The sequence below is a fragment of the Mercenaria mercenaria genome, chromosome 12 (genome assembly GCF_021730395.1).
Source record: "Mercenaria mercenaria strain notata chromosome 12, MADL_Memer_1, whole genome shotgun sequence".
Lineage (NCBI taxonomy): Eukaryota > Metazoa > Mollusca > Bivalvia > Venerida > Veneridae > Mercenaria > Mercenaria mercenaria.
The window spans coordinates 57,851,580-57,864,428 of NC_069372.1; the positions used below are offsets into that span (position 1 = coordinate 57,851,580).

General features: G+C 33.4%; 1 protein-coding gene across 1 annotated transcript in view; it reads left to right on the forward strand.

The window, feature by feature from the left end:
* Window positions 1-3,711, forward strand: part of LOC128547412 (uncharacterized) — a 30,148-nt gene extending 26,437 nt beyond the window's left edge. Inside the window, exons 4-5 of the mRNA XM_053520166.1 lie at window positions 969-1,178; window positions 2,790-3,711. Coding sequence (XP_053376141.1) covers window positions 969-1,178; window positions 2,790-3,016 — 437 coding nt within the window. The 3' untranslated portion in view covers window positions 3,017-3,711. The remainder of the gene's footprint in view (window positions 1-968; window positions 1,179-2,789) is intronic.
* Window positions 3,712-12,849: the final 9,138 nt, after the last annotated feature.

A 12,849-nucleotide genomic window follows, 5' to 3' on the forward strand; every position in this document is an offset into this window, starting at 1 on the left:
CAGCTGTATTTCCAAACAGATTTTTTCCTTTTACACATAATATAAACAAATTAAACTGAGATTGTCCCCTTGAAAAATCGGTCGTCCTAAGTGTTCACACTCCTCTTCGTCTAAAAAATCCTGACTGCTTTAAATTTTTATTCAAGGTATTTGCTCACACAAAAACATTAAGGACTGATCAATAAACATGCGGAATGACCACTATCATTATTATGTATTACATGTGTTTTAAAATGAGTATCGTACTTGTACATCCGATTGATACTACATCGAAGCATTTGTCCATAATATTGTATTATGTTATACGACATAAAACACTGGCTCACTTTTTGTATGATAATATCTGCTGTACCAATTGTAAATATAGTCGTTTTAATCAAATATGATATCGTCAAGTAAAATATTTTGATGATAAATCATTGCATGAACGCCAATGTGTAAGTTTTGTGACGGCGAATCTCTTTACCAAAGACTTTTAACGTGTAGTCTTAGTTACATTATGCTATTTAAACTTTCCCCGTAACGCTACAAAACAAGGAAACAACAAAAATCCTTTAACACAAGCGCCATCCAGAGCATTTAGCAACCAAATTAAAAAGACGTCAAAAAGTTGTTGTTTCAAATTGAAACTTCAGCTAGAAATTGTATACACTTCGCTGCTGCTTTAAAGTAAACCTAAAAAACAATCTGACGTTAAAATGTAATTGTGACATTGAAATGATCATTTGAAAGACGTAAAGAGTACCTAATTGTATCCGGTTTAATAGCGTTAACGCACATTTTATTTGTTTAGCATTAAAGCATCTGTCGGGATTTTGCTGATGTTTATACACGATGAAATAATCTTACAGCTTAATAATTTATACGTCTTATCTGCAACAAGTACTGTCAAAGACATAACTTGTTTGAAAACTATCTGTAGCAAATCCGAACCATAAGTAAATCTGATATATACTGGCATGTTTCAGGACAAGATAAACCAGTAACAATTATTGACACTGCTAAAACTGAAGTTTCTGAAGACTTTTGTCACGAACTGGAGACTATACTTAAGGAGCATGGCATAAGAGTAACAAGCAGCGAAAACCTAGGTGGACAACTGGTGCCCTTACTCGTGATTTGTATGAATGATACCAGAATAAAGTCAGACATAGAAGCGGCGCTGGAAAAAGTCTGTTGTATGTATTTCAGCTCTTCATTTTCATAAGAAATATAATAGTACAACTCATATAGTTACCACTTTGCTTCATGTTTCTTTGTATTCTGGGCACATGATATGAGCAATCTAGGAATTGTTTGAAAATGTTGGCACGTGTCCGTTACAAAATTCAACGAAATCTATAATGTTTTTGTAGATCTATATGTAAATATTTAACAATAACTCGTGTACAGTATAATCAAAACTAAAACGAAAAATAAACTCTAAACAAAACAGAGTTAGATTATAGATAGATTTATTTCTGCATAAAATGTATAAAACAAGGCATCACAAGACATTATCCATGAAAACAGAAACAAACATGTGATAATGATCCATGTCAACTACATTATATACAAAGGATGACACAAAAAAAGAGACATGGAATCTCTTATTTCCATTGTGGTCATATGTTCATTGCAACAGCCTTTTAAAACTTCATTTATTTATAAATCAAATAAGATTAGCTTTTGTAACTATTCCGACACTGTAGCTTGACAAACACATTTAAATATATTGTAAAGGATACTAGAAACAAATTTCTTCTTCGTATGTTTATCTCTCAGCTTACATATACATTATCATGGATGGTCGATGTAAATTGTTAAATTTTACCTAATTGTACAAGAATATGAATAAGATGTCAAGGTTTCAATGAATAAAGAAGTGAATGTTCATGAGTTGCAAAATAATGACACTTTGAAAATTACTTTCTTTACGCACACCTTTTTTCTTCCCTTCATTTTTGTTGGGTTTAACGTCGCAGCGACACAATTATTAGTCCTATGGCGACTTTCCAGCATTGATGGTGTAGGAAGACCCTAGGTGCCCCTCCGTGCATTATTTCATCACGAGCGGGTACCTGGGTAGAACCACCGACCTTCCGTAAGCCGGCTGGATTTACGCACAACTTAATGTCAAACATACGTTTGAACATATTCCATTGATACAAATTGGAAATTTGAATTCAGTATGATTTATTGCACTGAACTATAAGAAAAGGCCAGGCCCTAACTCTTTTCTCTCATTCGAACGTTACTGCCTTTTTTTACATTTTAAGGTCATAGATAACCCTTTTTTGAAAAGTTTCGGCCTTATGATGCAATGCACTTACAGATTTGTCATATGTACGCACGGGCGCGCGGACGCTACGTACGTTCGGACTGACACGGAAAAAATTAAATTGTAATAAGCTCACTTTAGCTCTAAGGAAAGGGTGACAAGACACAAAAATGTTTCATGTTTGTACTGTATGAAATACGGTTAGGATTCATATGTTCATTGCAAATTTGGACGCAATTGTTTCGAGGTTTTCTTTGCAAATTGACTATTGTACTGGTAATAGAATCTATAATTATAACTTCTTTTATGCAAGAGTCCCGTGATGATATTGATCCATAACTATTATGTATGCTGAAAGTACAAACATGATCCTTCTCCTAGAAAAAGTCGAATATGACCCAAAATACAATGCCTTTTTTAGATTTCATAGAGTTTTCGATAGTTTGTATTATCTACTTTTGAGAATAGAATGGAAAGAAGAAACAGTACATTTTAAATATTGTCCTAACATATTCTATTTTGTCTTCAGTTGATAATTACAGCAAAGCTGCCTTTATAACGGTACACTCTAAATCTAAAGACCATTTCACCGTCGGAGATTCACATAGGGAGCTGGACGCTTTGAAAACCGAACACAAAAAATACGCAAAAGTTACTTTTGCAACCGACTGGGCGTTCAAGAAGGGGTGCAAGACAAGGAACAGTGATCAAGAGAACAAAATCATAGAATTTCTGAAAGGGGAGACCAGAGTGTAGAAAAAGCGATAAAGATTTCAAAAACTGTTCAAAGTAAATGAAGCGGAAATTGAGTACATTTAAAAACAAAGGTATTTGTATTAATATGTAAACCCATTTAGGAATTACACTTAAACACTTGCTTAATGCCTTCTTTAAAAGAAAAATAGCTGCCAATGCCGAAAACTGATACCAATTCTATTACTGCGCTTGTTCCATAGAATTGTCTTATAGATTTGATTGTAGAACATGAAAGGATTCTATGTTAGGTGGATATAAAAATAATAGTTTTGACGGTTAAGCGTGACCCAAGCAGTACATTTTATCTATATAGTACTTTTTTACATGTATATATTATAAACATTAAATCATAAAACATTATAAAATACAAACGATTACAAAACTCAGAATGATAAACCGATATTTTTACATAAACAATGCAAGAAAATCAAAATTAAAGATATTAAACCCAAACCAGACAAACATTATGTAAATTCAATAAATACTGTCACTAACGATCTTCCATAGAAACCATTGTATATAACAGCACGGACGCTTTATGCATTTGATAACGGATGTGTACGCAACATACCTATAAACAATCGATTTATTCTGTTACAACCGATCAAGTTATCCATTTGTTGTATTGCATACTCATAAACAGAGGTTGACTTCAATGCTTTAATGAAATTTGAATTTATAGAGAAATCATTGGAGATTCTTGAAAATAAGTTGTTTAAACATATTTCTATGTTAACATGCGGCCCAAGTGTCCCAGTTTGAAGAATCTTAATAAGATGGAGTTTAAAGGAATTTCTTTAACTTTTATGGCCCCTACAAAGGGCCAAGACACTATTTCAGACATAAAATTTTAGAGGAGAACTTATAACGACTCTACAGAATGCTAAAAGGCGACAAGTGTCTCCATTTGAATAATTGTGAGAATGAACCTTATCATGATGTGACAGACCCAGTTTGGTTAAGGTCCATCAAATGGTTCATAAGGAAATGTTATAAAAAGTATTTCTAGTAGCCCCTTAAAGGGACCGAGTGTTCCGCTATGAACAAACTTGAATGAAAATCTTAAATTGACGCTATATACAAAGTTTATGAACAGCTGTCGAATGTTTTATAAGGAGAAGTCGTTTCAAGGTATTACTACTGTTAGCTCTAGCGTCCCCTTTATGAGCCGAAGTGCACCAGTTTCAGAACATTTGAGTGGAGATTTATCGATAATGCTACAGACTAAATTTGATGAAGATCCATCAAATGATTCTTGATGAAAAGTTGTTTACAGGTGTTTTTCTATTTGTGACACTAGCGCCCCTTAAAGAAGCCAGGTAGTCCCATGAGAATACATTTTTGAGGGATCCTTACAATAAAGCTAAAGACCAAGCTTGATGAAGATCCATTATGCGGTTCTTGAGAAGATGTTGTTTAAACAAATAGCTATGTTGACCTACGGCGATCCCTAAAAGGGGCCAGTGCCACGATTTTAAGACATAATACAATGATTCTTCAGACAAGTTTAATGACGATTTATCTAGCTGTTTATGAGATTTTGTTTAAAGATTGTTCTATTTTTAACCCTAGTGGACCCTTAAAGGGGCCAAAAACCCCTTTTCTGAACAAAATTGAGAGGAGAATTTATAACGATGCTACAAATCCTAAATGGGGAACCTTATAATGATGGGACATACCAAGTTAGATTTAGGTCCATCAAACGATTCACGAGGAAATGTTGTTTTAGGTGTTTCTATTATTATATCTAGTGGCCCTAAAAGGGACCAATTGTTCCCCTATGAATAAATTTAAGAGAGGACTTTATATTCATACTACATACAAATTTTGATGAAGAGCTGTCCAGTGTTTCGTATGGAGAAATCGTTTAAATATAATGTAAAATCTGCTAAATAAGCGTATACGCTTATAATAATTTTAGTGACACTTTTATGCGCCTATTTTTAATATGCGCTTATACTTAAGCCAAAACTATGCGCTTATATTTGATCTGCGCTTATAGACAATTTTTGATATATTAGGAATATTGACAGTGCTTTCCTTGGTTGAGAAAACGAAAGTAAAACTCGCGCAGTGAACTACTTCTTTTTATTGCTTGGGCCTACAGTATTCATACATAATGAAAGCATAATGAACTACAATTTGCAAATAATGTTCAATCTCTCGGACCATTCAAAATTGTTCAACACTAATATTGTAGCATTTTATCCATATTCTTTTCACAGACGCAAACAACTTTTCTGGTATTCAATCTTTTACTTTTATTTACTGTAAACATTTTGTATTCAAAAAGCATGATTGTCGTAAACAATTAACGTTTTATCAGACCATAGACGTTAAAATCTTTTAACACCCATCGGCTATTCAAAAGGTAAGAACACTTGTCACCTGTATTTATGTTAAACAATTATCCCGGTATAATACCGTTAATTGCGCCTTTTTGCTGCATATGTTGTTTCTTTACCATTAATCGGATATGCGCCTACTTTCGAGACAAAATTATGGTAAGGGCATGACATGCGCTTATTACCCCATACGGAATAACGGTAAGGTCGTATGCGCTTATATTCGAATGTGCGCTTATTTACCAGATTCTACAGTATTTCTTTTGTTAGCTCTAGCGACCACTTAAAGAGCCTCAGTGCACCCATGTCAACATATTTGAGAGAAGATTTAACAATAATGCTACAGACCAAGTTTGAAGAAGATCCCTCTAGTGATTCAGGGGGAAAAATGTTTACAGTGTTCTATTTGTAACTCTAGCGGTCCCTAAAAGGGTTCAAGTGCTCCCATTTGAACACATTTTTAGGGGATCTTAATATGATGCTACAGATCAAACTCGATGTAGATACATCAAGTGGTTCTTGGGGAAAAGTTGTTTAAAGTCTTTTTTTCTATTTTTAGCTTTAGCGACCCTAAAATGGGACCAAGAACCCCAATTTGGAATAAAATGAGAAAAGACTACTAATGATGCTACAGACCGAGTCTGATGCGATTCTATGAAGTGGGTTACGAGAAAGAAGTCGTTTTAGGATTTTCTTCTTTTAGCTCTGACTGCCCCTTAAAGGGATCAAGCAGAACTTTTTGAACAAAATTGAGAGAGGGGGGGGGGGGAGCAGGCTTATTGCAGTACTAGGGGTATAGTACTGAAGTACCAGTACCAGTACTTGCACATTTATGCAGTACCAGTACCAGTACTAAATTTTGTCTGAGTACTGCAGTACCAGTACTTTTATTTTACGAGTAATGCAGTACCAGTACCAGTACTTTCTTGAGGTCAATTGTTATGGGTACTTGCAATAAACTGACTCATCATAAAACATTACATTTTCTCAGCTATTTTATTTTATTTCTAGTGCATATTACATCATATACTCCTCCCTGTGCTTGCACTGTAATATTGAAAAGCAAACATGATTGACAAACTTCATTGAAGACAAAGGCTTAAGTGTGTTTGTTTGTTTTGGGTGGCAGCATTTTTATGCAAAGATAACAATACAGTTAATTACCACACTTATGTGCATAATAGATATCTGTGAATACAACTCAAATGATATGTTCTGACACAAAAATAATTTGCCAATGTTAATTTGCCACGCCAATATGTGGCAAAAACAGCAAGTACTTCTGTACACGCTATCTTAAAAATTCTTTCACAAAATAAAAGTACTTCGAATTCTCATGCAGGCAATACTTTTCAATTTGATTTTATGCCACTAACAAAGCAGCAGTCAACATTAAAAACTTAACTTTCCCATGGGAAATGCTATTTTCCCATAGGAATGCGGTCTTTTCCCATGGGAAAATGACTTTCCAATCGGAAGAACATGTGATAAATTTTCCCATGGGAAAATGGATTTCCCTGGGGAATTATGGGAAATATATTTGTTTCTTAAAATGATAAATCATTATCTTTTAAACTTATTTTACACCAGGCACATCATAACATGACTTTGGAAAAAGTTATTTGTCTTTTTATTTTCATACAGATTTTCCCATGGGAAACCGTTCCCATATTTTGGCTATGGGAAGACGTTCCTATGGGAATAATTTAGACAAAAGTGACCCCTGACCTCCAATACCAAGTTTGACCTTTACTTATTTTCTCTTCCATGACCCCGACTGATATATATATAGTAAAATGAACAACGATCAGTTACTAAAATGACAAAACAAATACCTTTAAAAAATAAAAATTATTAAAAATAGGTGATATTATTGCAACATTTTACTCACTTTTTTGACCTTTGACCTTTGATATTATGGTTGACCTTAAATGTTTTGAAATTATATGTGCATGCTAGTCATCGCTCAACATTTATACATTAAAATGAACTGATATCGTTGACTAATATCGACAAGATATCACCAACAAGAAGAAAAGTTAAAGAGCCATTTTTTTTTTCATTCTTTTACATGAAATTGACCTTTGACCCTTATTATTGCATTTGAACTTGTCTGATTTTAGACGATATTTTTATTACTGACATTGTGGGACATATATACATTAAAATAAATCTCGAGGAATTACTTATAATGATTAGAAATAGCATTTATATTTAAAAAAAAAGAAGCTATTCATGCAATTGTTCACACAAATTTGACATTTGACCTTTGATATACGCTTTACCCTTGGCTGTTTTGAGGTTACATCTGGACTGCTGACTTTGCCTGACATACAGACATTAAAACGAATTAACTTCAGTGACTAACAATGTGAATACACATTAAAAACGTTAAAAAAAGCAAAGGTAACATTTTTCACATTTTTGCCTGAAAATGAAATTTGACCTTCAATCATCAGGGTTGACCTTGGCGTTTTGCAATAAGATTTGCATGTCTGACATTGGCTGATATATACACATTACATATATAAAGCTGAGTGACTTATGATAACATACTAATTTTTAAGAATAAAAATAAATTTCAAATATGCCAATATTTGTGATTTGTACATAAATTTGACCTTTGACCTTAAATATCAAGTTTGCCCTTCATTCCTTTTTGATGATTTTTTTTTTGCTGACATTGGTTGACATATACACATCTACTGACAATCAGATAGCTACTGTAATTAAACAGTGAAAAAAATGGTAGACGTAAACTTTACCCTACCCCCTAAATTCTAACAAGTGAGTTTTACCTCCCCTATCACAAACATAGGTGAACAAAATATAGATAGGCACGGCTTTGACACTTAAGAAATGGGTTTTCATGGAGGATATGTAATATTGTTTCCAAAAAAGTATAAACTTCTTTTGGCCTCAATTGTTGCAATAAAAGTCCGCGAGCTCTCGGACCAATAGTTTAATCCAGCAAATTTGAAATAACGTCACAAATTAAGTTTAACAGCACTACTTTACTCACCAAGTGTCAAAAAGATCGAACATATGAATATGCATGTGTGTAGCACATGAATTCTCGAAAAGATTTCATTCTCACTTAAATTTTGCCAACGTAGTAATGACAGGACAAATTCGCATTTTATCAACTGCTAGATATTGGGGTAGATTATATATTATCGTTATTGTTCCTTCTCATGAGAAGGAACACTTATGGTGAACATGTCACACTTGACTGAGCAGGTAATGAATACAAGGGTACCATCAAAGGCATCCGAATTCCAGCAGGCGCCGCCATTTTGTACTCATGCATATTCATTAGAAAAAGTCTCTTTGCCAATGTGTTTTTACGCATCTTTAAGTCAATCTTTAGTGAAATACAACTACGTAATAAACAGACCTCCAAAAACAATAATTTAGTTTAAACTATCTAACTCCTAAATCTTACATGTCATATTGTAGAATCGAGATTAACTAAATGAATATTCATCATCTAAAAATAGACTCCCGCCCAAAAATATCGTCTACTATTATTCTTCTCGGTTGCATTCTTTGCTGCATTCAGAGGTTCTTTTTACGAGTTTATTTCATACCAACTTTATTACTTTGACATTTTAAGTATAACCATCAAAACATACTGTACTAATAAAGTTATTCGATATTTTTTACTTGTCTGTGAATGCTATTGCACGATACGTACCATCAACGGATAACATCATTTCAGTTACTTCCCTTGTTTTTATCTAGAACTGTATAATGCATTTCTTCACTTTACTGAGCTATAAATATTTCGAACTTTGTAATTTCATGCCTTTTGATTAATTGTTTTCTAATTTTTAAGTTGTAAACATTTTGTACGCATTTTTTTTTCAAATCCATCAGTTTGTTGGTGCCGACTTATATAAAAGCCCTTTTTCTGATGGTTTAATGGTTCTGGAGCTATATCCATTCATGCAATGCAATTACTGGCATATGGCAGATCTTTTCTTCCATTGTATTGCTAATTAAAACAGGGAAACATACGACTAAATTCTGATCTGTGCCACTAGCACAGCTGTCGACATTGATTCCCGAAATTTTGACAGAGATATGGTATTTATTATTGTCCGGTAGGATCGCTCATCAAAAGGTGTTTTTTTCTTCTTTTTTAAGTTAAATAAATGTTTGTGTGAAATAACTTTAAGTATTCTTATAATGAATAGATAAGAATGCACGTAAACTAGCAAACCACATAGTTCATAATTATTTTATTAAAGATCCCTTAAAAGGAATATTTAATATGCGCTAGAAGGAACCTTTTGGTAAGCTAAATCTTGTATCACTTCTCTGGACTGAACATGTTTGTTAGAGAACGTCTTGAAAAAAGTTGAGAAAAATATCCACTAAGGTACATGCCCAGCTTACCACCTGTACGTGGCTAAGCGACTGTTACCACTTCCTCTAAAATTTATACATGAAACTTGCCATATGACCTTAATTATGGTGGTGTGACTCAAAACCAACACACACAGGCAGAACAATTTTTAAGTCTCTTTTCTTGTTTTAGTTCATATTTTGTATTTATATCTATGGCCAAATATACGTGTTTTACTATAAACTATAATTCATTTTTGATATGAGCGTAAACCGGCTGAACCATACTTTGGAAGTCTTGTATTACCATAGTTTTGCCGACTTTCATATGAATGCAAGGTGAAAATGTACTTTGGTTTAAACGCACGGCAATTTTTTTGCCAGACGTCCTTCATTTCGAGGGTGAAATCCTGTTTACTGTCAAAAAATTGCTTGGAAGAAATTATCTAAACACAAGTATTTCTTGAAATAACATTCAGAAGTGCTTATTTCTCAAATTTTGCAAATATCCAAAAATATTCGGTACACATGATACGAATGAAGGTAAGTGCCGTAATCAAACAACATAGATTAAAATGGTACACCGTTGAATGTCAAACATTCCTACACATTATGTCTAAAGAATTTTAGCTCAATGTAGTACCACTTGATGCAGATAAAGTCAAACCTGTCTATAAAGACCATCCTTAGGAGAGCCAAAATGTGGTCTTTATTGGGAGGTGGTCTTTATTCATAGGTTAAAATACACTGTAAATGTTAAAATGGGAAACAAAACATTTGGTCTTTAGAGCCAGGTGGTCTCTGTTCAGAGGTGGTCTTTAACACAGGTTTGACTGTATCATGTCTTCTGGTTTGATCAACATCACACGGAAGTGTCTACGTTTCAGTCATATCTATTGCAAATTGAACAATTGTTATGCGTAAAAAAAATTGTTTGTTTCCGGTATCCCCACCTAAATTTTTGGCCCGACCCTAAATGTTTTTATGGCCATGGGGAATATTTTTTTCAACTTTTTGACACTGCAGACTGCACTTTTCATGCTTTAAATATTGTCAGTGATGTTAGAAATCAACTTCCTGATGCTCTAAAGGCATAACCCCCTTATTTGTATTCTTTTTTCTGACACAAAAATAATTTCCGAAAAGTCTCCTTTAATAATAAAAAAAAAAATTCCGACCTACCTACCCTATTTTTTTTAGCATGTTACCGGAAACAAAGAATTTTTTAGGCCTTAGTTTAATATTTACCAGTTGTATAGCTTGATTGTGAAACATGTTAAAGCTTATCTAAACCGCTTTCGAGTCTGCTTCCTGGAAAATCCAGTATTGGTGAGAAAGCGTGCTCGTGACCACAGTGGAGTTGAAATCCACGACCTCCGGTTTGAGCGGCTGACACCTAATCCGCTAGACAAACATGTTCCCCTTAAACAATATTTCGAAGAAGCAGACATTTCATTTTCCCATAATTAGACTGATGGTAACTAGAAGTTAATGTATCCACAGTTTTAGGTATTTTAGATTTTGAAATGTCAGCTTTCCATCAAGTAAATGGAAATTATGATTTATCCCAGTTGCAATTTATTCTGACATTTAGTGAACGTGTTAAGAGAAGGTAATGATAATATCTAAAATGACATTTTCTCTTGATAAGGCCTATTTTTCTTATTATTAGTTTACCGATTTTTTTTTTTTTTTTTTTTTTTTTTTTTTTTTGGAAAAGGTAGGGCAGGAGGAGGGGAAAAGAAGAAGTGTCCTGGATTGTAAAGTATTTTTGCAAAATCTCAAACGCAGTCCTGTTCAACCTGAACTGGAATTACCAACAGGGCAACACTCTTACCAAATGAAATGATGATTATTGAATCAAGCTATTGCCACACCCCTGTTCACAAGGCAAACGCTGACAGCCAGAGGACACACAATGGTTGATCACAATAAAGCTATCCTGGTGTACCCTGTGCTAAGTTGTTCTCAACATGTTCGAACTTGATATGCATTTTTATTGTTCTAGTGTTTTTATTCAAGAAGGCTTGTAATTGCTCAGCAGTAAGTGCTGAGTAAATACTGGTTCATGTTCGGCTATAGCCCATTACCTTTATATGTTAAGTGATTAAGGACACGTCACTGCTGAGATAGTTTAGCATTATTGCAATACACAATCAGTATTAAAATTGTGTTTCCAATACATGTGCTCATTAGATAAATCCTAAATATCTATGTGACAATAAGGGATGTGTTTTGTATGATTTAACACTAGTTGCTCTAATAAGTGACAAATGACTCAAACAACAGGAATTCGTACGTGACTTGTATAGACAAAACGACAGTGAGGTAACAATATATTCTTATATTGTTTTTATTCACGAGTTGTAGGCTACAATATAGAATACCATTTTTAAGAAAAAAACTGGAAGCTAGAAATAACAGAAAAAATTTAATTAGGTCATGAGTCATCATACACCTGTCAAAATTTGTCATTAGTTTTCACGAGCTGTTAAAATTATTTTTATCTCTCTATTCTACAAATGCATTGTTTTTGTAAGTATCTTTGTCGGATATTGTAGTGTGTAACTTACTTTACATTCCACATTATTTATATATTTGTGCTTGAAATTGCTTTGTTTAGCTCACCGAAGTCACGTATGAATTTCTATTGTTTTAGTTTAATGTATGTTATAAAGGTACTAAGCCTCAATATTAAGATATAAGTATTGTTCCTTTCTGATAGACAAATGAAACTATTTGGTAGAATCATAACATAACGGCTTTTGGAAAGAACTAAATTTTTTTTGGGTTTTTTGTTATTCACCGGAAATTCAAAACGTGACATCATCTTAAGGTCACTTAGGAAAAAGGTTTGAATCCCAATGCTCAACAAACGCCATCTGTGAAACAAGTTGGCAGATAAAAGTTTAAGACAATGATGATAGTTTTTTTTTCACATTAAATAATTTTCTTTGACTTTAAATAGTAAGATATCGGCAATAAAAAATACACTTACCATAGTTTACATTTTTTGATGATTTAATGATGATGGACATACATTTGTACCTGTCAGCAAAAATCTGCAGAAAAACAGAGTACCCCTTATAAATAAAAATTGGAATAGAACCTTTTTTGGCAGCAAATATGAAGAAGTGA